Source organism: Triturus cristatus, chromosome 4_2, assembly GCF_964204655.1.
Source record: "Triturus cristatus chromosome 4_2, aTriCri1.1, whole genome shotgun sequence".
NCBI classification, from domain to species: domain Eukaryota; kingdom Metazoa; phylum Chordata; class Amphibia; order Caudata; family Salamandridae; genus Triturus; species Triturus cristatus.
In genome coordinates this window covers 567,651,937-567,679,507 of record NC_140586.1, presented here as the reverse complement: position 1 = coordinate 567,679,507, position 27,571 = coordinate 567,651,937, and the positions used below count along the sequence as shown (strand labels likewise).

At 44.9% G+C, this 27,571-nt stretch overlaps 1 protein-coding gene across 4 annotated transcripts in view; it reads left to right on the top strand.

Moving 5' to 3' along the window:
• PRPF38B (pre-mRNA processing factor 38B) overlaps nt 1-17,870 on the top strand; it is a 90,672-nt gene extending 72,802 nt beyond the window's left edge. For all 4 annotated transcript variants that reach the window (XM_085602224.1, XM_085602226.1, XM_085602227.1 and 1 more), the window contains one exon: nt 15,921-17,870. In XM_085602224.1, the coding sequence (XP_085458350.1) occupies nt 15,921-16,746 (826 nt within the window). In that variant the 3' untranslated portion in view covers nt 16,747-17,870. The remainder of the gene's footprint in view (nt 1-15,920) is intronic.
• Nucleotides 17,871-27,571: the final 9,701 nt, after the last annotated feature.

Genomic DNA, 27,571 nt, shown 5'->3' with positions numbered 1-27,571 from the left:
TTGCCAGAAGAAGGGGTAGATACATACCCTTCGAGGCCCTCACCCCCGACGACATAGGAATGTACAATCAGACACGAACAAGGAGCCAATTCCTGCCCATGCTCCCAAGTGTGCTGGACCAGGGAAAGGAAGCCTTTAAGGAACCTGCCACATGCACGGCAGTAACACCAAGGGGTGAGAAAAAATACAAGCACTCTTCCAAGGACCCAATGTACATCAGAGGCTCAGTGCCTGCTGACTCTATAATAGCTTCCACAGCCAGAAAGAGGGCTAATGTACCAACTAACATGCGCCCACCACCAGACAATGAGAGCAAAAGAATAGATCTCACAGGAAGGAAGACGGAACAAGGTGCCTCTAATCAGTGGCTCATAGCCAACTCTAACGCATTGATCAATAGGCATGCATACCAACACTGGGAGGAGGTAGGCGAACTGCTCAAGAATCTGCGAGACCTGGGTCCAAAGAAGGGCAAGCCACTTGGTGGAAGAGGGGAAAAACATGGCTAATAATGTTTAAAATCAGCCCTAGATGCTGCAGACAGCAAGCAGGCAAATGATGATCGGGGTTACGGAGAGAAGACACGCCTGGCTACGAATCTCCGGATTCAAACTAGAGGTTCAGAGTAACCTCTTGAACACCCCGTTGAATGGAGAACAGCTGCGAACGACAAGCTAACACAGCTGAAGAAAGAAAATTTAACTGCAAGGTCCATGGGGGCACTACAATTCAGAGGTATGCGTAGGGGGACACCATCGCGTAGGCCAACAGGCAGAGAAGTAGCCAGTAGCCTCACACCAGACCTTTCAACAAGGTTACCAAGGAGGGAACCAGGGTCAGCAACAGGGTCAACAACCAGGTCAACAACAAGAAGGTTGGCAATACCAACAGGGGAGGCAGTCCTTTTGAGGGCGCACTCGAGGGAGAGGCCAACAGCAAAGAGGGGGACAGCAACCCACCTCCAAGTGACTGCACTACAACCTTGGCGCGCACACTAAAAAGATCTCAGAGGGCGCAACAACAAATAGACATACAAAAACATCAGGTCCCAAACAACAAGGAATACCTCCAACATGCAACACCAGTGGGAGGCAGAATGGCAAACTTCTTCCAGGAGTGGAAGAGGATTACATCCGACAAATGGATATTAAACGTAATACGATACGGTTACTGCATAGAACTGGCAAGACAACCACCATGCAGGAAACCAAAGAACAAGGTTCATTCAAAAAGAGAACTGTCATTTGCTCGAAGAAGCTGAAGAACTTACAAGGAAAAGCACAAGGGTGTGTATTCAACGTACTTCCTCATACAAAAGGTGGACGGAACACTAAGACCTATACTAGACTTAGGGTTCCTAAACAAGTTCATAAAGACTCAAATTCAAAATGACATCCTATCAAGAAGCAATACCTCAGATACAGGTAGGGGACTACATGGCAACTATAGATCTAAAGGACTATTACTTGCACATCCCCATGAACAACAGACACATAAACCTATTCAGATTTGTAATCAACTAAACGCACTACCAATTCACGGTGCTAGCGTTCAGACTCAAGTCGGCACCAAGAGTGTTCACAAAATGCTTAGCAGCAGTAGCAGCCCACCTAAGAAGGCAAGGAATGCACGTTTACCCATACCTAGACGATTGGTTAGTAAGAGCAAGCACATACAACCTTTGCAAACCGCACATACAAAGGGTCATAGGGACTTTGTTCCAGCTCGGTTTCTCAATACATTGGGGAAAAGTCATCAATAACACCAGAACAGGTGAAGTTATTCTTCGGGGAAGAAATCGACACATTAGGGAAGGTGTTCCCAAGCACAAAGAGAACAGTAGCAATACTGAAGGAGACACATCTATACCGCAAGGGGCAAGCTCTGATAGTTAAGACAGTGGGGAAACTACTAGGGATGATGGCTTCATGCATTCATCTAGGTGCAAACATTCGACTGCACATGAGACCATTCCAAGAATGGATTCAACAACAATGGTCACAGGCAACAGGGAGTTGGGAGGATCTAGTGGTTGTCACACACAGTTCTTCAGGAGATGACATGGTGGAACAGGAAGAAAATAACATAGGGGAGACCTTCCACACATCCAACTACTACAGTGACCATTACAACAGACGCTTCCCAGCTGGGGCGGGGAGCCCACATGAACAACCTCAGGGTGAGGGGTTTATGGACCCAGCAGGATTCGATACAGCACATCAACTTCCTGGAATTAAAAACAGTGTTCCTAGCCTTAAAAGCCTTTCAGAAGGAGCTTTACGGAAAGAGGGTGTTGATCCAAACAGACAATACAACCACAATGTTTTACATCAACAAACAAGGAGTAGCACAGTCATTAACACTGTCAACCCTAGCCCAGGAGCTATGGAGATGGGATATTCCAAGGAACATAGACTTACTAGCAATTCATTTTCCAGGGAAGGACCATGTAGAAGCACAGATTGAGCAGACAAACATCAGCATCCAACGAATGGGAGATGAATCAATCAAATTCTGAAAATCTTCAAAAAGTGGGGGACTCCGCAAATCGACCTATTTGCTACACCCCAAAATGCAAAATCCCAACACTGCGCATCCAGACAACCATGCACACAGTCCCTAGGGAATGCGCTATGGATAGACTGGTCAGCGACATTTGCTTACGCTTCTCTCCTCCCGATACCACTGCTGCACAAGGTACTCAAGTGCAGGATCAGCCGCGTGACACTGATCCTCATAGCACCTGGTTCTCACAGATAATGGAAATGTCACAAGGCACGAGTTCCCTAACAGGAAGGACCTCCTAACTCTGCAAAACGGAATGGTGCTACACCCAGAACCAGAGAGCCTAAGCCTGGCAGCTTGGCTCCAGAGGACTTAGAATGTTCGAGGCATATGAGGTGCAGATTACACACTGCATAGATCGCCATCTGGTGTTGGGCCCGGATGTTTGCAGTTGTTTTTCCACTTGGAAAGTCTTTGGAAGTCACAAGGTATGCGACTCCTCCTTTAGATCATATTGCGCATGGGCTTCGTCTCCATCCTCAGATTGTTTTTTTTTCCGCCATCGGGCTCGGATGTGTTCTTTGCGCTCCGGTTCCGAACCGTTTCAGCTCTTCTGATCGGCGCGCAATCCTTTCCATTTCCGCGGTATTGTTTCGATCGCGATCTCCACACTCGACGCGACTCATCATTCGAAGTCTTCGATCCCGGCCGTCGACGAAGGCCTTCGGGCCTACCTGGCCTCCTGTCCTGCTGATGGAAAGGACGCCATTCAAAAAATGTCCTCAATGTGGGTCAAAATTTCCCCACACCGATCTACATGAGGTGTGCAACCTCTGCCTCTCCCCAGAACACGAGGCAAGAGACTGTCCGGCTCCCAAATCCTTCCGTTCCAAGAAGACTATTCGGGACCGACGAGCGAGGAGAACAATGGCTCACTCGTCGACTTCGATCCCCGACGACATCTTCGGAGAAGGCGTCTATTGTTCCGGAAGAGCAGCACACCGAAGAGGGCCTCGTCAGCGCCTCCGAAGCAGACGACTCTGATGTCGAGGACATCACTCCGGCAAAGAGTGGCGTGAGTACTAACATCGACCCCCACCCTCGACGACATCGAAAAGGCTTCGGTCACGCCTTCGGCCTAGGCACGGCCAAAGACACTGCTTCCCATACCTCACCTTCGGGTCTGGTTAAGAAGCCCATCAAGCCTTCCGGCGGCTCGAGCCAGCCTGCCGTCGGTGCCGAGAAACACTCCACGGCACCAGCACTGAAAAAGAAGACTGCCTCCTCCATGCCGAGCTCCACCCCGAAGCACTCGGCGCCGAAGACTGGCACTAGCTCCTCAGTACCGACACCATCTCCGGAGCCGAGCAAAAAACCAAAGGACCTCGAAACCCACACCTCGAAGCCGAAAGTCATCTCGGAACCGAGGAAACAAACAGACATTTCGAAAGCCCATGGTTCAAAACAACAAACCGATGCAGAGCCGAAGCCTAAGAAACCTACGGCTCCGGCACCGAAGGATCGGCCCCCCACAGATGAACTATTTTGGCCAGATCCATTACAAAAAACACTTGTGAAGGACCCTGAAACTGGACGTTTGATGCTCAGCATCAAAAAGAGACCGCGGGACAAGCCTGCTCCACCTCCAAAGAGAAGAGACTTTGCTACCTCCCCTTTGAGACTGCCTTTACCTCCTCCTCCTCCTCCTCCTCCACCTCCCCCCAACTCATCATTCTCCCACACCCTCTCCTGATGAGGATGATGACGTCTACGACGACACAGGGATGGGCCGGATAACCAGCCCACAGGGGACCCCACTCCTACAGGCTCCCCAGACACATGGGACGACTAAAACATCCCTAACGTCCCGCAGGATGACCTTTACCCTTCAAGACCATCCCCCCCTGAAGACACAATGGGGTTTAACCAACTGCTCCATAGGGCTGCACACTACCACGGAGTTGATCTCCATACAGACCCCGTGGAAGAGGACTTCCTCCTAGATACTTTTGACACTACACAGAGGGCTACTTCCATTCTACCCATGCTTAAAGCATGCAACGGAGGTCTTTAAAGACCCAGCCAGGGTCATCAACCCTCGCATTGAAAAGAAATATGAGGCCGCCCCTACAGACCCCACCTACATCAGAGGCCCCGCACCACTAGACTCCCTAGTAGTCTCCAATGTGAGGAAGCGTGCAAACTCCCAGGTATCAGGCAAGGCTCCACTACCCGATAAGGAGTCCAAACTCCTGGACGCCTCTGGCAAGCGAACTGCATCACAGGCTGTCAACATATGGCGCATTGCAAACACACAAGCGCTTTTAGAAAGATATGACGGGGCACATTATGATGAACTGGAACCCATAATGCAACACCTTCCTGACCAATACAAAAATAGGGCCAACGAGCTAATCCAGGAGGGCAAAATCATCACCAACACCTCCATTCCAGGTGCCCTCGATGTAGCTGACACCGCCTCAAGGGCAATTAACACCAGCGTCCTCCTGCGTAGGCATGCCTGGCTACGAATTTCAGGTTTCAAACCCGAGGTGCAGAGTTCCATCCTCAACCACCCCTTTGACGAGCAACATCTGTTTGGCCCCTACGTCGACGTTGAAAGAATGAAAAAGGACACCGACACGGCAAAATCTGTGGGAGCCTTGCAGTTGCAAGCTCCCAGGCGCTCCTTTCGCCCCTCTTCCTTTAGAAGCAACTCCAGAGGCTACTCCTCCAGCGCATCCACTTCCTATAAGGCCCCTACCCAATCCACCTTCACTAGGGGTTACCAGAGAGGCGGCTACAGGGGTAACAACAATAAAGGCAGAGGGAAAACTAACATCTCCCGCTCTGCCTCCACCCCCGCCCAATGACTTCCCTCCACTCCCCCCCAGACCATCCCACTCCGGTCAGGGGCAGACTCCACAATTTCCTTCCTGTCTGGACTACCATCACCTCAGACAAATGGGTGACACAGATAATTCGGTCAGGCTACTGCCTCGAACCAACATCTACACCCCCCCCCCCCAAACATACCACCCAAACAGCGACCAATGTCACAAACATTTGTCACTTCTAAAGCAGGAGGTAATCTCCCTCCTACAAAAGAGTGCAATAGAACCAGTTCCTGCCCACCAACAAAACATGGGAGTTTACTCCCTATATTTTCTCATACCAAAAAGGGACGACACTAGACCTCAGACCCCTAAACCACTATATACTCAGACCATTTCCACATGGTCACACTCCAGCAGGTACTCCCCCCCCCCCCCCCCCCCTACTCTCCCAGAACGACTTCCTTGCCACCCTAGACCTCAAGGACGCCTATTTCCACATTCCTGTTCACCCCGCTCACAGGAAGTTTCTCAGATTTGTAGTCGACGGTCAACACTATCAATTCAAAGTACTCCCATTCGGAGTCACCACAGCACCACGGGTGTTTACCAAGTGCCTAGCGGTAGTGGCAGCACACCTGCGAAGACAACACATCCACGTCTTCCCATACCTAGACGACTGGCTCATAAAAGCCAGCTCATACAACCAGTGTGTACATCACACTCACGCCACTATCCAACTACTTCACAAACTGGGCTTCACAGTAAACCACGCAAAGTCCCATCTGCAACCGTCCCACGTAAAACAATACCTCGGTGCCACCATAGACACCTCAAAAGCGCTAGCCTATCCCAGTCCTGCCACGATAGCAAGCATTCAGGCTCTAAGCGCCAAAGTTCAACCGGAACACTCTTCCAGCTCGAGTGTTCATGCAACTTATAGGAATGATGGCCTCTTGCATATTCATAGTACCTCACGCAAGACTCCAGATGCGTCATCTCCAAGAGTGCTTAGCACGCCAATGGAACCAGGCCTAGGGTCAATTGACAGATCTGGTGTTGGTAGACGGTCGTGCCCATCGCGCTCTGCAGTGGTGGACCACCAAAAACCTTTCCGAAGGGCGACCGTTCCTGGAGCGGATTCCTAAGATAGTACTCACAGCGGACACATCGCTCTCTGGCTGGGGAGCTCACCTACTACATCACACCATGCAGGGCAGGTGGACACCTCAACAAAAGTTACTCCACGTCAACCATCTGGAGTTACTAGCCATATTCTTAGCCCTAAAGGCCTTGCAAACACAAGTCTCGGGCAAGGCCGTCCTAGTCCGCACGGACAACATGACAGCCATGTACTATATACAGAAACAAGGCTGCACACACTCTCCGCAGCTCTCTCACCTAGCACAAAGCATATGGAGGTGGGCCATACCCCAAAACATCTTTCTCCTAGCCCAACGTGTCCCAGGAGTCCAAAACACTATGGCCGATCTGCTGAGCAAACAAACACAACAGATCCACGAGTGGGAACTCCATCCACAAGTTCTTCACCCTTACTTTCAAATGTGGGGGCATCCACAGATAGACCTCTTCGCCACCCATGAAAACGCCAAATGCCCAAACTTCGCCGCCAGGTATCCACACCCATTGTCCAATGGCAATGCGATATGGATGAACTGGTCAGGCAGATTTGCGTACGCCTTTCCGCCTCTCCCACTCATTCCATATGTGGTGCGCAAACTACAGCAGCACTCCCTCACTCTCATCCTAGTAGCTCCAACTTGACACCACACTGCTGGAACTATCTGTAGTACCGCACCAAAAGTTACACCTCTCTCCACGCCTCTTATCCCAGAACCATGGAGAGATCAGGCACCCGGACCCAGCTCAGCTCAACCTTTCGATATGGCTCCTGAAATCTTAGAATTCGGTTATCTTAATCTTACCCCTGACTGTATGAACGTCATTAAAGAAGCTAGACGACCTACCACTAGAGCTTGCTACTCAGCCAAGTGGAAACGTTTTGTGATCTATTGTCACAACAATAACTTCAATCCCCTAGATGTGTCCATTCAACACATCATAGGCTATTTACTACACCTACTAAGATGCAACCTAGCCTACACGTCTATTAGACTGCACCTTGCGGCCATAGCAGCTTATCTACAAAACAGGCAACATCTATCACTCTTTAGAGTACCTGCCTTAAAAGCCTTCATGGAAGGCCTCAAAAGAATAATTCCCCCCAGAGTGCCACCCTCACCTGTGTGGAACCTAAACATCGTTCTCACAAGACTAATGAGGCCTCTCTTTGAACCTCTACACAAATGTGAACTTCAATTCCTAACATGGAAACTGCTTTTCTTGTAGCCATCACTTCTCTCAGAAGGGTCAACGAGATACAAGCACTCACCATTCAAGAACCCTTTCTGCAAATGCACCATAACAAGGCGGTTCTCCAACGAATCCAAAATTCCTCCCTAAAGTCATTTCTTCCTTTCACCTAAACCAATCTGTGGAACTACCCGTATTCTTCTCGCAACCACAAACCGTTGCAGAAAGTGCTCTCCACACATTAGATGTCAAACGAGCCTTACTCTACTACATCGAGAGAACACAACCCTTTCGTAAGACAAAACAACTGTTCGTTTCCTTCTCACCACCACATAAAGGCAACCTCATCTCCAAATCTGGGATAGCTAGGTGTATTGTCAAATGCATTTAGATTTGCTACCACAAGGCAAAACGAACGCTATCTGTTCCCCCTAAAGCCCACTCTACACGTAAGATAGAGGCTTCCATGGCATTCTTGGGGAACATCCCCTTAGATGATATCTGCAAAGCAGCTACATGGTCAACACCGCACACTTTCACTAAACACTATTGTGTAGATGTGCAAACTAAGCAACAAGCTATTGTGGACCAGGCTGTACTCAAAACATTGTTTCAAGCCACTGCACCAGATACTGGTGGTCGCCGCTAAGGATGGGTACTGCTATATAATCTATGCACAGTATGTAATCTGCAGCTCATATGCCTCGAACGGCAAATGCTACTTACCAGTATGCATCTGTTCTTGGCATGTAGAGCTGCAGATCTACACACGCCCACCCGCCTCCCTGGCTACCTTTATCTATTCCAGTTTATCTTATTTAGATACAACACACATGGGCATCTTCACTGTTTATTACTATGCTCCATCATTCCCTGTTGGCAAAAAACAATCTTGAGGATGGATCCGAAGCCCATGCGCAATACGATCCAAGGGAGGAGTCACATACCTCGTGACTTCCAAAGACTTTCCAAGAGGAAAAACAACTGCAAACATCCGGGCCCAACACCAGCTGGCGATCTATGCACAGTGTGTAGATCTGCAGCTCTACATGCCAAGAACAGATGCATACTGGTAAGTACCATTTTGCCTTCCGCCGTTAGGTCTGGATCAATACGGAAGGAGCTCCCAAGATTGGAGAGAAGGATCGACGAAAATAAGGAAAATACTCAAGAATAACAGTAGAAAGTTTACTTTCAAGTTTCAATACAAATCGACTGGAGATCAACGAAAGGTGAAAAAACAAAACTTCGACAATGATCGGAGAATGCGCATGCAGGGGGCTCCCTGTGCGCGGTAATGGACAAGACACAGTTCAAGTTTTGCAAGAACTGTCGCCACAGGTACGCTCATAAGGATCAGCATCTGGTCTGCAACCTTTTCCTACCACTGGATCATCGAAGCGAGGCCTATAACATGTGCTCCGTCGTCACCCCGAAGACGTTGAGGGTGAAAGAAAGGCCGCGACGAGCCAACTACAACATGCAAGGCCGAAGGGCTAGAAGGCGACAAGGACAGATGTTTCGGTCGTGGAGGTTGAGAAGAAGACTTTGAAGGAGGTAAGACTAGTCTACCTTGAAAAAAAAACTAGAAAATCAGACTCTAGACTTTCAAAGGGAGCCTCGGCGTCTAAGCACGCGGCATCCAAGCAAAAACACACAGTAGCATCCTTGAATAAGGACTCTGGAACGGCAAGGACCCTCAAAGAGAGACGTCGAAGGACAGACTAGAAAAGGATGCCTCAGAATCCAAGCAAGTGTCGACGACCGGATTGGCTCCAACGAGCACGAAGCGAAAAGCTGAAAGTCCTAACGCCGAAACACAAGCGCCCGAGATGGAGAAAAGGAAGAGGCTTGAAGCCGAAATGGATAATATTTTACAATGTAAAAAAGACTAAGACGAAAGCTTGAAACAATTCAAGATACCGCAGAAAACAACAAGTACTGAAGGCAAAAAGGCCGTCGAAGCTAATAGCACCGACAACACCTGAGCCGATTGAAGAATCCGAGGAAGAATCATTCTTCTTCGGTGAAGACGTCGAAAATGAACAATCACATGCCGAATCCGCAGTCTCTGAGAATCAAGACCTCCAATGGCATGATATGAACACAGAATCACCTGAGGAGGCTGTAGAAACATATCCTTTGAGGCCATCACCCCCAGATGACATTGGCATGTATAACCAGGTGATTAGAAACTTATGGAGTTCAGCTGGAGGAAGAAAAAAAGTAATCATGTTTTTTATTCGAGACTTTGATGCCAACACAATCAAATCAATTCCTTCCAATGCTGCTAAGTGTACTGGACCAGGGAAAAGAGGCATTCAAGGAGCCCGCAACAGGCAAGGCTATCACACCAAGAGCAGACCAGAAATATAAGCACTCCTCTGAGGACCCTATATACATCAGAGGGTCTGTACCAGTTGACTGTATTACTTCCACAGCACGGAAAAGAGCAAATGTACCAACAGTGGGACCACCCCCAGACAAAGAAAGCAAGAGGATGGACCTTGTAGGGAGGAAGGTAGAAAGAAGTGCAGCAAATCAATGGGGCATAGCTAATTCCAATGCATTGCTAAACAGACATGCTTATCAACATTGGGAGGAGGTAGGAGAATTGTTAAAGAATCTACCTGAACAATTCCAAAAAAGAGCTAGCCACTTGGTAGAAGAGGGTAAAAACATTGTGAATACATGTTTAAAATCAGCCCTAGATGCTGCAGAAACATCAAGCAGACAAATGATGAGTGGTATCACAGAAAGAAGGCAACCATGGCTGAGAATATCAGGCTTCAAGCCAGAGGTGCAAAGTAACGTAATTAACTCGCCATTGAACGGAGAACAACTGTTTAGAAGTGTGGTTGATGAAAAACTCAATTATAAAGGAAAATGAGACCGCTAGATCCATGGGTGCTCTTCAATTCAGAGGCATGCGTAGAGGCACACCATCAAGGAGACCAGCAGGGAGAGGTACACACCAACCAGCTACCTCACATCAAAGTTACCAGCAAACGTACCAAGGGGCAAGCCAGGGTCAGCAGCCAGGACAGCAGCAGAGCTGGCAATACCAACAAGAAAGGCAATCCTTTCAAGGGTGTCCACGTGGCAGAGGACAGCCACAAAGAGGTGGACAACAAACCTCTACTAAGTGACTGTGCTCAAAAAAAGGTACTCCCGAAGAACAGCAGTGAGGGTACACACAGAAAAACATATACAAAAACCTGTCAGTTTACAGTTACTCCAACATACCGCTCCAGTAGGAGGCAGACTAAGATTTTTCCTGCAAAAATGGAAGGAAATAGCCACAGACAAATGGCTTTTAAACATAATACAGTACGGTTACTGCGTAGAGCTAACAAAACCTCCAAACAGGAGACCAAAGCAAAAGATGCATTCAAAAGCAGAATTATCTCACCATTGTCAAAGAGGTGCAGGAACTTCAGGGGAAACATGCAATAGAGCAAGATACTTCCTAGTTCCAAAAGTAGATGAAACAGTACAACCAGTAATAGATCTAAGGTTTCTAAAAAATGTATAAAGACACAAAGATTCAAAAATGACTACACTGCAATAGGTGCTACCTCATTTGCAAGGAGATTACATGGCCACAATAGACTTGAAGGATGTATACTTACACATCCCGCATGAACAAAAGACACAAGAGGCTGTTAAGATTTGTGGTGAACAAAAGACACCACAAATTCAAAGTACTGGCTTTCGGTCTAAAATCTGCACCATGAGTGTTTACAGAGGGCCTAGCAGCACATCTCCGAAGGCAGGGAATTCATGTTTACCCCTACTTGGACGACTGGTTAGTAAGAGCAAACTCTTAGTCTGTGCAAACAGCATATACGACAGGTGATAGACACTAGTTCAACTGGAGTTCTCCATACATTGGGAGAAATCCTCACCAGAGCCAGAACTCATAAAGGTGTTCTTAGGCGCAGAGATAAATACAGTGTTAGGGAGAGCATTCCCATGTGAGAAAAGGAGATCAGCCTTATTGAAGGAGACTCCTCTATACCAGAAGGGGCATCATCTGGCAGTGAGGACAGTGGTGAAATTACTAGGAATGATTGCCTCATGCATTCATTTAATTCCCAACATTCGACTACACATGATACAGTTTCAGGAATGGCTCCAGACACAATGGTCACAGGCAACAGGGAGTTGGGAGGATCTAGTTGTTGTCACACAGTTCATCAGGAGATGGCATTGTGGAACTAAACAAACATAGCACATGGCAGGCTTTTCACACCACCACCACCTCCAACAGGGACCATAACAGATGCATCACTGATAGGGTGGGGAGCACACATCAACAACCTAAAAGTGAGGGGATTGTGGACACAGCAGGATGCAGTTAAACACTTCAACATCTTGGAGCTAAAACAGTATTCTTAGATTTAAAGGTCTTTCAGAAAGAGATGTACGGGAAAAGGGTGTTGATACAAACAGACAACACAACAGTTTTTTACATAAACAAACAAGGAGGAACTCAGTCTGTAACACGACGCTAGCTCAAGAGATTTGGAGATGGGCAATCCCAAGGGGAATAGACATAATAGCAATACACCTACCAGGTAAAGACACTATAGAAGCAGACAGACTGAGCAGACAAACCACATCATCCCACGAGTGGGAACTAAATCGGACAGAACTGCAAAAGATTTTCAGGAAATGGGGGACACCCCAAATAGACCCATTTGCAACACCCGACAAAGCAAAATGCCAAACTTCGTATCCAGGCGACTTTGCAGACAGTCCCTAGGGAATGCGCTATGCATAGACTGGTCAGGGTTATTTGATTACGCTATCCCCCCAATACAGTTACTGAACAAGGTGATCAGCAATTGCAGAATCAGCAAAATGACAATGATTCTCACCGCACCACAGTGGGCTAGACAAACTTGGTTCTCAGAAATAATGGAGATGTCTCAAGGAAGAAGGCAAATCTTCCAAAAAAGGATTTGCTAACAATGCAAAACGGAAAAGTACTAAACCCAGAACCAGAGAGCTTAGGCCTAGCGGCATTGCTCCGGAGGACTTAGAATTCGCACATCTCAAACTACCAGAAAGCACAATGGCTGTTCTAAGAGAAGCTAAGAAACAAACAACAAGAAAATGTTATACAGCTAAATGGAAAAGATGTACACAATGGTGCCTTAAAAAACTTACTTCAAAGTAGATTACTAAAGAAAGGACTATGCTAAAGTACTTTACACATTTACTACAATGTAAATTATTCTATACATCACTAAAAGTACACTTAGCAGCAATTTTAGCGTATACAAGAGGCGAAACCGGGAAAAGTTTCTTCACTTCATATGTAGTCAAAAGGTTCCTAGAAGGGCCAAAAAGAATTGCACCTCCAAAAATGGTGCCAGAACCAATGGAACCTGAGCGTAGTTCTAGCACAGATGATGAAAGCACCATTCGAACCACTACACAAAGCAACGCCACAAATGCTCACGCTTAAGACTGCCTTTTTAGTGGTAATAACATCCCTTGGCAAACTGCAGACACTAATACTACAGGAACCTTACTTCCAAATACATAGTAACAGGATTGGCATGAGGAGAGATCCTCAATTCATACCAAAGGTAGGATCAAAATTCCACATAAATCAGAGTCTAAATATACCAAGTTTCTTTCAAAATCCAAAGACCAAAGCTGAAAAAGCTTTGCACACACTTGACGCAAGTAGAGCAGTCATGTACTACATTGAAAGAACTAAGGAATACAGGAAAACAGAACAGTAATTTGTATCCTTTGCAAACAGTTTTCTGAGAAGACCAGTAATCAAAAACACTATTGCAAGATGGATAGCGCAAGCCATACAATTATGCCACAGATAAGGACAAACCCTACAAGGTGCCCCGCGGGCACATTCAACCAGAAAGAAAAGAGCAACTATTGCATTTCTAGCTACAATTCAAGACATCTGCATGGCTACAACATGGTCTTCAGTGCACACATTCATAAAGCATTACTGTGTGGACATTCAAATGAACAAAGAAGCACAACTAGGACAAAAGATCGTACAACATCTATTTACGAACCAAAGTTCATCTTCCACCCAGCCACCACAAGACTAGCAAACCGCTTCAAAGTCTATGCACAACATGTGAATCCAGAAAAGATTCACACTGCAAAACGAATAGTTTCTTACCTGTCGGTGTAGTTTTGCTGCTTGGAGAATTTTGTGGATTCACTAGCGAACCCACCCTCCTCCGCTAAGTAAGATGACAATAGGAGGGGAAAAAAAACAGAATCCGAAGATGGCAGCCAAAGGTGGGACCCAACCACTAGATGGCGGAATAATGCTCAGCATGTGAATCCAGAAAATTCTTCAAGTTGCAAAACTACATCGACAGGTAAAGTATTTGTTTCCTTTGAAACCTTTACTGTGATTAAGTTTATAATAGCTTGATTTTTTTTTTTTTTAAATAAGTTCACTTGTATGAATGTCATTGTGGCTGAGTGAACAAGAGGAATTTATGCTGTCTGTCAGTATACCTTAAACAATGGCTGTCAAAACATTTTTTGCATAGGACACAATCTAGTACATAAATGCTTGTTCATTTATCACCAAGCGTACATGTACACTTTCCACCATTCATTTGCAAGCTATATCCGGTATAGGAAATAGTGGATACATTGTAATCTAAATTTTGAAACCTCTATTCTTAGGTAATGGCTGCATAATCTCACACTATAGTGAAACATATTGTCATTTCCTTAAATTCCCATTATAAAAGAAATTGAAAGTTTATTTGCTAATTAAAGATTTTTTTTAATTATAACTAGAAATATTTAAGGCAAATCGATTCAAGGCTTCTTTAGATTGTAGTAGGCCCTCGGTGCTTATTTCACTAATTTGACTGTGTTCTGTGCATAACAATAGCCTCCGGCACTGTGCACGGGCGGAGGGCCACTGACCAGAGAGCCTCTGACTAGGTCAGAAGCTTGGTCAGCCCCCTCCATGTACTTTACACGGCATACACTGTTCTTTGCACAAATGTTTTCACTCGTTAAGGTGTCCTTCCAACACCAATATGTAGTCCTTTTTAGTGAGGTTTTTAAAAATCATAGCATATATACCCCTGCCGTATCCGACCAGGAGGGGATATTCAGTTTGCCTCTAAAGACCTGAAGCATGGTTCCAGGGGCCACATTTAATAACCTCTTCATACAGTTGATAAGTAATGATTCCCATGTTACTCATGAATTCACATGTAACACTTCGGAAACATAGAGATTCATGAGTGGAATCTTTCCTTTATAGGCAATGAGCTGCATAATCAGCAGAAGCCCAAAATATTTATTATATAAATGTAACCATTACACGTAATGCTGATGTGAACCTAATTTTAATTGAATCAAAGTGTTCATTCCACTTTAGATTTAATTTCAAATGTTGTCTAGGATACTTATATGCATTCACCTCGTCCGTTTTTGTAACATGTTGCTCGACCAGTGGAAAACCTTTGATATCATCTTTATCTGCAGGGCCCTCCATTTGGGTATCTTTGAAGGGAGAAGCCTAAAACAGTTTGTTTCCAGAATGGTCTGATTTTATCAAGATGTTTTCTTGCCCCTTTAAAAAAAAAACATTGCAGCAGGTTTAAAACTCTATTGTCAAATTTGACAACATTCTTGACAAATATGTGAAGTATCCCACTTCACCTTCTTTCTTTTTCTACTAGAGTAAAGGGAGCATGCTTTTAAAGCCATGCCCATTTCTCAATACAACTTGCTCCACCAGGGTTTGGTAAGTATTGACTCTTGATACATCATCCAAAAAGAGTCCTGCTTTTGACCGTGAAATATGTGCATTTGTATTACTCCAAGACTGGTTGGGCTTATGCTGTCTCGGTTTCCTGTTTTTATGCTGTTGGGGGAGGGAGGTGTAGCACGAGTATATGTGTGTTTTTAACACATGTGTAGGGGGGGGAGAGTACATGCATAGATGAACTAGGTACAAACCAACAGTTTAAATGTAACAGCATCCCCATTTTGCCTATGGCTTGTCTTTCTAACTTGTGGTGAAGGGTTAAATACTGTGCACTCTGCAGGTAGGAGTTCTTGATCGATGGATCGGAAAGATTAACGTTTCACCATTTTTTTTAAAATCCAAAGTATGTTACGCTAGGAAAGGTAAATTAATAACTGTGGAGTATCTTTTTCCTATGTATTCTAACTGCAGTCCACAGCTTCTGAATTTCTTTATTCTGTTTGATGTCATAGGTCTCCGAAAAGGTCTTTAAGTCCTAAGAGGTCTCCAAGAAAATCAAGAAGTAGGAGTCGCCATCGTGAAGGACATGGATGGTCCACTAGCTTTGATAAAGAACTAGAACGAGAGCGAGAACGGCAGCGAGCAGAACGTGAAACGAAAGATAAGCCAAACTCCCGAAGTGCTGAACGTGGGTTGGACCGTAGGCGAAGCCGAAGCAGAGAGAAACACAGAAGTCGCAGTCATGAACGAAAGTTTGATCGCCGTGATAAAGAGAAGGAAAATGAAAGAAGCAGGCGTAGAGACCGCGATTATGAAAAGGGAAACGAGCGAGAAAGAGATACCGAAAAATCAAGAGAGCATGAAAGGTCAAAAGAGAAGAAAAGTGAAGAGAGACGACATAAAGAGGAGAAAGATGACAGGAAGCATCGAGATGACAAAAAAGATACAAGAAGAGAAAGAAGACACAGTAGGAGTAAAAGTAGAGATAAAAAGCAGAAGAGCAGAAGCCCAAGTAAGAATGCTAGTAGGCATAGCAGAAGTAGAAGCAAAGAAAAATCAAGTAAGCATAAAAATGGCAATCGAGAGAGGTCTAAGCACAGTAGGAGCGGAAGTAGGGGCAGAACTGACACTATTGAAAAGTCCCGGAAACGAGAACATAGTGAGAGCAAAGAAAGGCCTCATAAGCGGAGTAGAAGCAAGGATCGGTCTCACAAACGGGATCACAGTGATGGCAAGGACCATTCAAATAAGCATGATCGCAGAAGGAGTCGAAGTCTGGAAAGAGGAAGCCAGGAAAAGCAGCATAGACACAAAGACGAGATTCTGACTGCTCATTAATGGATCACATTGAATCCCAAATGTTTTTGATTGCGACCTTCATAATTCCATCCTTGCCCTTCCACATAAAGTCGATTTACTTTGCAGTAGTTGCATTCCTAGCCTGCAGATTTTCAATTCAGATTTTGTGTAGGGAAGTGCCTTTGTAATTCCTTTTAATGCATTGTTCATTAAAACAAAACTATTTTAGTTTAATTCGTGGTGAGACAGCTGTTCTTGCATTTTTATTGTTCAGGTGTTTTTTGAAATGTACATTCTGTACATATGACTAAAATGTTTTAATTAGGCTGTTGCCACATTTAATTTTTTTATGAGGCGTAAATGCCTTGAATTCTACTGTTTGTGTAGTGGGATCGTCTGTAACATTGGCATGACTGTGCTTGGCCTATTAATGTACGGGGGTTTGCATTTTGGGGCAGCTGCGATTCTTTTGTACATCATAAGGATTTATATGCACAGTGTTTACATGAAAACTCAAGAACAGAATGTATATGTCTCCGTTCATTGTGCAATGAATCAGTTAAAGAAGCGTGCTACATCCTGACATATTTAGTGTCGAAATATTTTAAGAGGAGCGCCTGCATGGATTGTTGTAAAATATAAAATAGTATGAAGACTCCTTAGCATTTTTACATTTGTGTCCCACTGAAACATTTTGTTAAGTAAAGGATGATGAGCGAAAACATCGCAACAGCAATTGCTGTGATTTTTTTTTTTGTTTGCCTCTTCATCATCGAGAGACTGTATGTGTTAAGATGTATGTTTTAAATTGAGGAAAGACTACTCAAGTTAAAGAACTTTTTGTTCCATCTTGGAATGACTAGTTCATATGTGCTGCACTACTGTATTATACCTGTGGAAAGTTTGGAGACGTCATACAGTGTAGGTGTAGCTTTGTGGAAAGAGATTGCAATGATGGTGCAAAAGTATTAAAAAAAAAAAGTATTTTTATGACCACTTATTGAAACGTCAGTGGCCTCCCTGATTGTTTTCACCAACTAGTTCAATTGTGGTTTCTATAGTGTTCGTCCTGACCGGATGACCTAAAATGTGCAAATCCCTTACATAATGTAGGTTCTGCTTTAACGATGATTCAAATTGATCTATTAAAGTAATGGATTATTCTTCCTCGCACCGTCATTTTCTTAAGCACTGAACTTTGATTTATTATCCGAACTCTATTTGAAGACAATGGCTTCCTTGTTCAAGAAGCAAATATGGATTTGTATGACCGCAAAATGAATCTTCTTTCCGTCCAGCAAGTTACATTTGTTTGATGTTTGGCATGGTGTTGGCTGCGTTTGAAAGGTTGGTGGTGGTGGATTGACTGTTGTTTTACTTTTGCTTTCCATTAAAATCACCTACTGCAAAAAGAATTATCCACTAACAAAGAAAGCATGAATAATGTATAGTCAAACATTTTACTCAGACTTCTTTTAAGGCCAGTGAGTAGTTCAACTGCTTCATTGAGTGGAGAGGGACTTGCTTTCACAATGTGAATTCCCATTCAGTTGCCGATGTTCGGGTGTACTCCTTTTTATTGCATCGGGTGTGTAGCTCTAGAACATGAATATTATTCATATGAAGTCAGTTCTTATTAAAGGTAGCATGACTTCAGTGCCCTGCAGATCTCAAATACTTTATTTTTTTTCCTTAAGTTACAGACCTAAATGTATTTTCATTGAATTCTGTGATTGAAATGTTTCTAAACCATAGCATTGTTTAGGATTCACAGAGTATTGTGCCATAAACTGCTTTTTACCTTGAAACTTGATTTTCTTTGGTATGTGATTTACAATAGTATTTTAAGCAGTTACTTTCTGGTTACATAGATGTTTCAGATCACAAGTTCTCTAGTTGTGCTGTTTATTGAATCTTCAAACTCCTTAATTGAAATGGTTTTGGCTACCTTGCTCGGCTTACAGGTCAACTTACTTGGTCAATCTTTAGAAACTTCCTGGCAGGTATACAGTCTTTCCAAAGGGGATGATGGACAGAGTGCTTGAGCAAATCAAACACTCACCCCCAGTCAACTGATCTGGGTTTAATCTGTCATCATTCTTTAGCTCACTCCACCACCCCAGTTCAGACATACCATATGCAAATCAGTCTGACCCTGTGCCTCATGGGAACAGTCCAGCCCGAACTGCCAAGCCATGTCTTCCCTGGACCGGAAACAAGCATCCTGGGACCGGTTTCAGGTTCATAACCCTCATCAGCCAGGCTATCTTGAATCCAGTGGCAAAGTGAGCAAGGGACCCACGTCTGGGCATACCCTGCCAACTTTTAGGTTTGCAGTCTTTCCCCAATGTAGCAAGTGTGTAGTGATGTATTTTTAGCCTGTGCAAACAGTACAGTCTGTGTCTTATTGAGTGCTTGAAATAGGGTTGACAAAAAGTTATGCCTTCTGGCAAAGCAACACTTGTTATCCTTCTCTATAATAGACCGTTTCACCTGACTGGACCTGGCCCTAACCAACCAACTTTTCTTTGCAAGTGGAAAGCTACATAGTGCTCGCTAATTACAATATTGAATTTGTTTATTAAAACAGTAATGTTTGAGGCATATGTGCTGTAGATCATATGCTGTGCATAGATCGCCATCTAGTGTTGGGTCCAGATGTTTGCACTTTATTTTTCTTCGAAGAAGTCTTTTCCAGTCACGAGGTAGGTGACTCCTCCTTTCAGTTATAGTGCGCATGGGCATCGACTTCATTGTTTTTTTTTTTTTTTTTTTTTTTTTTCTGCCATCGGGTTCGGATGTGAATTGTTGCACTCCGGTTCGGCACCGTTCTTCGGGCCCCATTCACGCAATCCACTACCCTCGTCGGTATTGTTTGAAGATCAGTTTTCCCATTCTCCGCGTATTGTTTACACTCAAACCTTCGATCGAAAGATTCATGGAAGGCCGCTGGGCCTATCCGCGCCGGGGTCGGTAGCAGTCGATGGAACTGACTCCATTCAAGTTCTGTCCAGGGTGTTGAGCTAAGTTTCCTTGCACCATCTTGCACGAAGTGTGCAACCTTTGCCTATCCCGGAATACGAGAAGGACTGTGACGCGTGTCGGTCGTATAATCAAAGAAGACGCTCCGTGACAGTCTGGTTCGACGTCCCGAAATGTACCAGCAAAGTGGCTCCACGCTGGATCTCCTCGGAGACTAGTTTGGACATGAAGAATCACAAGCGCAGGAAGCAGAAAAGGAGGAGCAACACATCTCCGTGTCTGAAGCCAACCTCACACCGGGCAACGGATCATGAGTAAAGAGACTTCCGTCCCCTACCATCTTCCCCATAAAAAGACTCCGGTCCCTCCTCTGCCTTCGGGCCAAGGTCGGCTCCGAGAGAAGGTTTTGAGTGCCCCACCTTCGAGTTCGGCACTGAAACATAAACAGCCTTCCGCCTCGGGCTCTACTCGTTCCCACGCCGGTGCCGACCCGAAACATTCGGCGTCGAAACACCTGGTTTCCGTGCCACCGGTGTATAAGGCTAAATCTACGGAGCCAAAAACGTCTGATCTAAAACTTTCGACACCAAAACCGGCGTCTAAAGAAAGTACTTCAACTAAAGAGCCTCGGACCGATATTCAAGCTTTGGATCCGAAACAGAAGAAGATTGTGATTTATCCAGAAACTGGACATATTCATGCCAAACATCCTAAGAGGAAAATGGGCTTAGAAAAAGACTACCACATTCCTCTAAAAAGGAAAATTTGGGTACTAACCCTTCTCCACCATACATTCCACCTTCACCCATTGATCCAAATTTACTCATTACACCTTCACATTCTCCTCCACCACCATCACCTGACCCACAGGATAGAGGGGATGGGGATATAGATGACTACACACCACAGGATACTGACCCATGGGATAATTAAAATGCTGACCCTCAACCAGATAATGACCCAGACCTATTTCCATCCTGACCTTCTCCTCCAGATGATAACATTGGATATATTGAGCTCGGTAACAGTGCTGCACAATATCATGGAGTAGAGCTTCATAAAGACTTTAGAGGATGCTTTTCTGTTTGAGACACTAAGTTCATCTCAAAGGGCTACACAAACATTACCAATGTTAAAGGGTATGTTTAAACATACTGATGACATCTTTAAAGACCATGTGAGAGCTAGAATCATCACTCCCAGGGTAGAGGAAAAAATACAAATCTGCACCTAATGACCCTGTATATATCAAAGGCCAGTTACACTTGGACTCTCGTAGTTTCCAACGCTCGTAAAAGAGCTAATCCTCAAACAGGGGAAGCCCCTCCTCCTGATAAAGAGTCCAAACTAATTGACGCTTCGAGCAAAAGGGTAGCATCATAAGCAGCTAATCATTGGCGCATGGTCAATGCTCAAACACTTTTGGCAAGGTGTGATAGAGCTCATTATGATGAGCTTGAAAAGCTCATTGAATTTCTTCCTGATAAGCATAAGTCTAGAGCTAGTGCCCTTATTCAAGAGAGTACATTAATAACTAATACCGCTATCTGGTGTGCTCTAGATCAGGCCGACACTACAGCTTGACCAGTTAACCCTAGTGTACTGCTCCGTAGAAATGCTTGGTTAAGAATTTCAGGTTTCAAGCCTGAGGTACAAGCCTCTATTTTTAATCAACCCTTTGACAAAGAACACCTCTTTCGTCCAGCTGTCGATACATCACTAGAAAAGATGTAAAAGGATACTGAAGTTGCTAAGTCCATCGGGGCCTTACAATCACCTTCCAACAGAGGATCCTTTTGTTGCTCATTTTATAGGGGCGGCTCCAAAAATGCGTCTACAGACAATCCCTCCTCCTCTTACAAGGGAAACAATCAGTTGCCCTCTTCAAGACGTTATTTTAGAGGCGGATATAGAGGAAATACCTTCTTGGGAAGAGGCAAAGGCAACTCAATATGCACTTCCAAACAGTGACTTCCTTTCCATACCACCCGACCATTCCACTCCTGTCGGGGGACGTCTTTCTCAATTTCTAGCCATTTGGAATACGATTACATCAGACAAATGAGTTGTACAAATTATCCAATCTGGTTATTGCCTGGAGCTTACAAGTACTCCACCGAACATTCCTCCAAGGTGTACTCCCTCTACTTTCTAATTTCCAATTCCGAACATTCCTCCAAGGTCCCACCTCATGTCACAAGAACATCTCACCCTTCTAGAGAACGAGGTTCTCTCTTTGTTGCAGAAAGGTGCAATAGAACCAGTCCCTTTACCGTACCAGGGAGCAGGGGTGTACTCCCTCTACTGTCTAATTCCCAAAAAGAACTGCTCTCTCAGGCCTCTATTAGACCTCAGAACTAAATCTATACATTCAGTCAGGCCATTTTCATATGGTAACACCAACAAGTGCTTCCCCCTTCAGCAAGGCAATTTTCTCTCCACTCTGGATTTGAAGGACGCTTACTTTCATATTCCAATACACCCTGTGCACCGCAAATACCTCCGGTTTGTGGTAGCAGGTCAGCACTAATTCAAAGTCCTCCCATTTGGAGTAACAACCGCAGCCAGGGTTTTCACAAAATGCTTAGCAGTAGTCGCAGCCCATCTACGAAGACAGCATAATCATGTCTTCCCATACTTAGACGACTGGCTCATAAAGGCCAGCTCGCTCAACAGCTGTCTACCCCACACACAAAAAACTGCAATTGCTCCATGAGCTAGGATTCACAGCAAATCTGTCCAAATCCCATCTCCAACAATCCACGTCTCAGGCATATCTAGAAGCTACTATAGACACATAAAGCTCAAGCACACCCAACTCCAGCCAGAGTCCAGAATATACAAACCCTGATGTCTCAGTTTCAGCCTCAACACCCCCTACGAGCTCAAGTGTTCATGCAGTTACTGGGAATGATGGTGTCTTGCATTTTTATAGTCCCCTATGCAAGATTTCAAATGCGTTGTTACAGTAATGCTTAGCACCTCAGTGGAACCAAGCTCACGGTCGTTTATCAGATCTAGTGTTGGTAGACGGCAGCACCCATCGCTCTCTGCAGTGGTGGATTACACAAAACCTATTTAAAAGGGCGGCCCTTCAGCGACCTAGTTCCACAGAAAGTACTGACTTCGGACGCATCACTGACAGGTTGGGGAACACATCTCCAAACCCACACAATTCAGGGCATTTGGAGCTTGCAGCAGAAACAGCTTCATATAAATCATCTAGAGATGCTAGCAATTTTTCTGGCGTTAAAATCATTTCAAGTTCGGCTAGTGCACAAAACTATCCTAATTCGTTCAGACAACATGACAGCTATGTACTACATACAAAAACAGGGAGGGATACGCACTGTCCAGCTGTCACAGCTAGCGCAGACCATCTGGAAGTGGGCCTTACATCAAAAGATACATCTCCTAGCAGAACAGTCGGATGGCAGATTTGCTCACTTGTCAGACGCAGCTAATCCACGAATGGAAAATACACCCTCAAAATCCCCAAACTACGCATCCAGCTATCCACACCCATTGTCCAAAAGCAGTGCACTATGGATGAATTGGTCAGGGATATTTGGTTACGCTTTTCCGCCTCTCCCACTCATTCCATGAGTGGTTCGTAAACTCAAACAAGCGTCCCTGACACTAATCCTAGTTGCTCTCACATGGGCATGTCAACCTTGGTTCACAACCCTATTGGAACTCTCAGTAGTTCCTCACCAAAAACTACATCTTAAACCCAGTCTCCTCACACAGAGCCATAGGACATCCAGACCCCAGTCAACTCAATCTGGCTATCTTAATCTACCTCCAGACTGCATGAATATTATCAAAGAGGCAAAACGTCCTGCCACAAGAGCCTGCTCTGCAGCAAAGTGGAAGCGGTTTATGATATACTGTAATAATCCCATCAACCCGCTTGATGCTTCTATACAAAACATTGTTATTGGTTACAGCTACAACGTTCCAATTTAGCGTACACGTCGAAACGCTTACATCTGGCTGCATACCTTCAGAATAGACCTCTATCTCTTTTTAGAGTGCTTGTTATCAAAGCCTTTATGGAGGGACTCTAGAGTCATTCACCCGAAACGTCCACCAGCTCCAGTGTAGAATCTCAACATTCTCGTCAGACTAATAGGTCCACCCTTTGAGCCATTATACAAATGTGAACTGCAATTCCTGACATGGAAAGTTGCTTTCCTCGTTGCTATCGCATCACTCAGAGTGGGTGAGCTTCAGGCAATAACTATAGAAGAACCCTTTTTTTTTTTTTAAGAAATGCACCAAAATAAAGTGGTTCTTCGGGCTAATCCTAAATTCCTTCCTAAAGTCATTTCTGCTTTTCATATCCATCAATCTGTTGAGTTGCCTGTGTTCTTCCCTCAATCAGATTCAGTGGCAGAACGTGCCTACATACTTTAGATGTAAAGAGAGCATTGCTTTATTACATAGAAAGAATAAATCCTTTCCATAACACAAATCAACTATTGGTCGCTTTTGCTCCACCACACAAAGGCAATCCCATATCAAAATCCGGTATTGCAAGGTGGATAGTAGAGTGCATTCAAATGCAGTTTTACGTACACTATCTCAGACCACTGCAACAGATCCACGTTAGCCACCGCTTTGAGAGATAACTGCTATGTAGTCTATGCACAGCATATGATCTACAGCTCATATGCCTCTAACGGGAAATGCTACTTACCCAGTATGCATCTGTTAGCAAATAGAGCTGTAGAGTCATATGTGCCCACCCGCCTCCCCGGGTACATATACCTGTTGCATTAACATCTTACTTAGATAGATGCATTCATGGAAATCTCCTTTTACTACTCTTACTAACTCCATTATCACCCTCTGACAGGAAAACAATCTAGCAATGGAGTCGATGCCCATGCGCACTATCACAGAAAGGAGCCACCTAACTTGTGACTGGAAAAGACTTCTTCAAAGAAAAAACAAAGTGCAAACATCTGGACCCAAAACTAGATGGCAATCTATGCACAGCATAGGACTATAAAGCTCTATATGCCAAAAACAGATGCGTACCGGGTAAGTAGCATTTTCCTTCTTACTAAAACCAAACTATTATTGGGTTCATGCATCTATTTAAGATACTTTGTGATCAGTGCTATATTTTGAATTTTTTTCATTAGTAGACCATTTTCTACTTATTTTTTTTCCCCTTGCATTCATTGTAGGATCTATGGTGTGCTTCCCCTTTTCTTTACAAACCAGGTACTGCAAATATGCATCAGCCGAGTCATAATGTTTGCCGCTTTGTATGCGGTCATGTTCTCTTCATGTTTGTCATCGGGGGATGGTTTTGCAATACTGTATCTCACCATGTTCCACTAAATTGGTTTAAGCCTTGAAGTAGTGCCACCTTGGTCTTTCATTCTATTTCACTCAAGTGGAGTTAAGTTGTATTTGTAGAGCTGCAATACTTCCAACCTTACACCTACTTGAACTGCACTAAACCCTGTTTTCTGCCATTTCTGCGTTTAAGCTCCGGTGCTTTAGAAACGGTCTTGGTTCTTAGTAGACTGTTATGTGACCGATGCAGGACTTTTTTTTTCATGTTTTTTTCATATTTTGTATACATATCGTTCTGAGTGCACTTGCTGAAAGCAGATGGTTCTATTATTGGATTAGCAGGCTTGAGTGAAGTTTCCATATGGTCAGTACATATCCTGAAACCCGTTAGTTACCACTGTCATGTATTTCAGGGCTTAAAAACCATGTAAAAGATGCTAAAGAAAGCATGTCAGTTTCACTTAGCATGATTTTCTAACTATACAACTTGAACAGTGTAATTAGCAGTGTTCCTCGTAGTTCCCTAAGAGTTTGCCTAGTTTGGCTGGGTTCCCAGACAAAGGAGTCCAGTCTGGGCCTGTGCCATTAAAACTTAGGGGGCGATACAGTCAGTAAGCTGCAGCCTAGATTTGATAGAACTAAAAGTCCAAGTGCAAAAGGTAAATGCAACCTTAAAACTAGTGGTGGTGGTACTCAGGGAGTTACTAAAAAACTCTGCGAGATTCCCCAAAGATTCGCAAGCAACAGTATTCGGCACATCAGTCGGATTTTTAGCTCTGGGAGCTTGTTCAGCGCAGAAAAATCAGCACGAATGGCACCGTGCGATGCGCTAGAGGTGCAACTTCTTTCTGCCGCTCAAGTAGATTTTCTACTTAAGCAGCAGCAGCTTTCTCACCGCGATCGGTCACCACTTGCCGTGACTGCCCACATTGAGAAATCTCATTGGGAGGCATTCTATTGCCTGAAAATCCCGCTAGAGAGCGTAAATTCTCACACTAACTTAACATCAACAAGCCACACACAAGAAAAAACTCCGCCATGCAGTTGTTGGTGGAGCTTTGGAATATGGAGCAGGCAGAACGCTTCGATCTCTGCAGGCGGAGTGGAATTTTTGTCCCACCCCTAGTTAAAATGTGTAGGTCTAACAAGTGAAAGGAGCTTTGAACTTCATGCTAGCACAAAAGGTCAAGCAGACCATTGGTCCTTTCAAACTGTTCCCATAGACCTTGGCTGTAGCCACTCACTTCATATATTCATCAGGACTGATGAAGGCAGGATTGTTTGTAAGTGCAATTTTAAAAATGATCACTTTTAATACCTCTCAGTGAAGTACTATAATCTGAGGTAGGTAAAATCTTTACATTTTATGTACCTTAAAAAAAAAAAAAGTCCTGGATTAAGCAAGGAGCGTCCCATAGGGAGGCCGGCAGGTGTCACTTCCACAGAGAAATTGAAGCAACGGGGTCGTGACTCAGACGGCTTCCCTAGTAGCTGATGTTTTGCGATTCTTTGCCACAGCTGAAAAAGCACAGGAGAAGCTTTTGGCAAGACTGACCCCGTTTCATGTGCAGTCCAATGTACTAAATCCTTGACCGAGCACTGAGGCACCGAACACCCGAACTGGTAAAAGCAGTGGGAACATGTCTAGGGCCGTATATCCCGCCTTATAATTAGCCAATGAGAAGCTGTTCTGCTTGGGTTTTCGGATCAGATAGAACTCGCTCAACAGAGCCTCTCTAACCCAAACCAGAACGTTACCCCCTCCCTAGGGCCTATTTACACCTAAATAACCACATATATGTATCACCTAAGGACAGGGAATTCCTACTATATATACCAAGACCTACAAGTCACAGCCTCGCGGTCCCAAACGGACCCAGGACTTCCTGCCCAGATGGCAGTCACAGCCTCGCGGTCCCAAACGGACACAGGACTTCCTGCCCAGACGGCAGTCACAGCCTCGCGGTCCCAAACGGACCCAGGACTTCCTGCCCAGACGGCAGCCACAGCCTCGCGGTCCCAAACGGACCCAGGACTTCCTGCCCAGACGGCAGCCACAGCCTCGCGGTCCCAAACGGACCCAGGACTTCCTGCCCAGACGGCAGCCACAGCCTCGTGGTCCCAAACGGACCCAGGACTTCCTGCCCAGACGGCAGCCACAGCCTCGCGGTCCCAAACGGACCCAGGACTTCCTGCCCAGACGGCAGCCTTAGCACAAGTTCATCCTATCATTACCACGACATACAACAAGGGAACTAACAACAAGGGAATCAGTGTTACTATGTATCAGATCACACAAAGACGGCTAGTTGAGCACAACCTGTTCCCCAGTTCGAGGGGCTCCTTTCTCCCTTATTCAGTTACCACCTACCTGATCAGGATTAACATCTGTTCATGTCAAGTCACAGCTGACTAGAAGAATAGGTTACCCTCTTACACAAGAACACGTAGCACATATTGCTTTACTACAAACTGAATACTTTATTTAGTTATTACATGCACACTCACGGAACATAATACATATCACATAACCTGCAAAGAAAAGTGAAGGATTAAGTTGTACACTGTA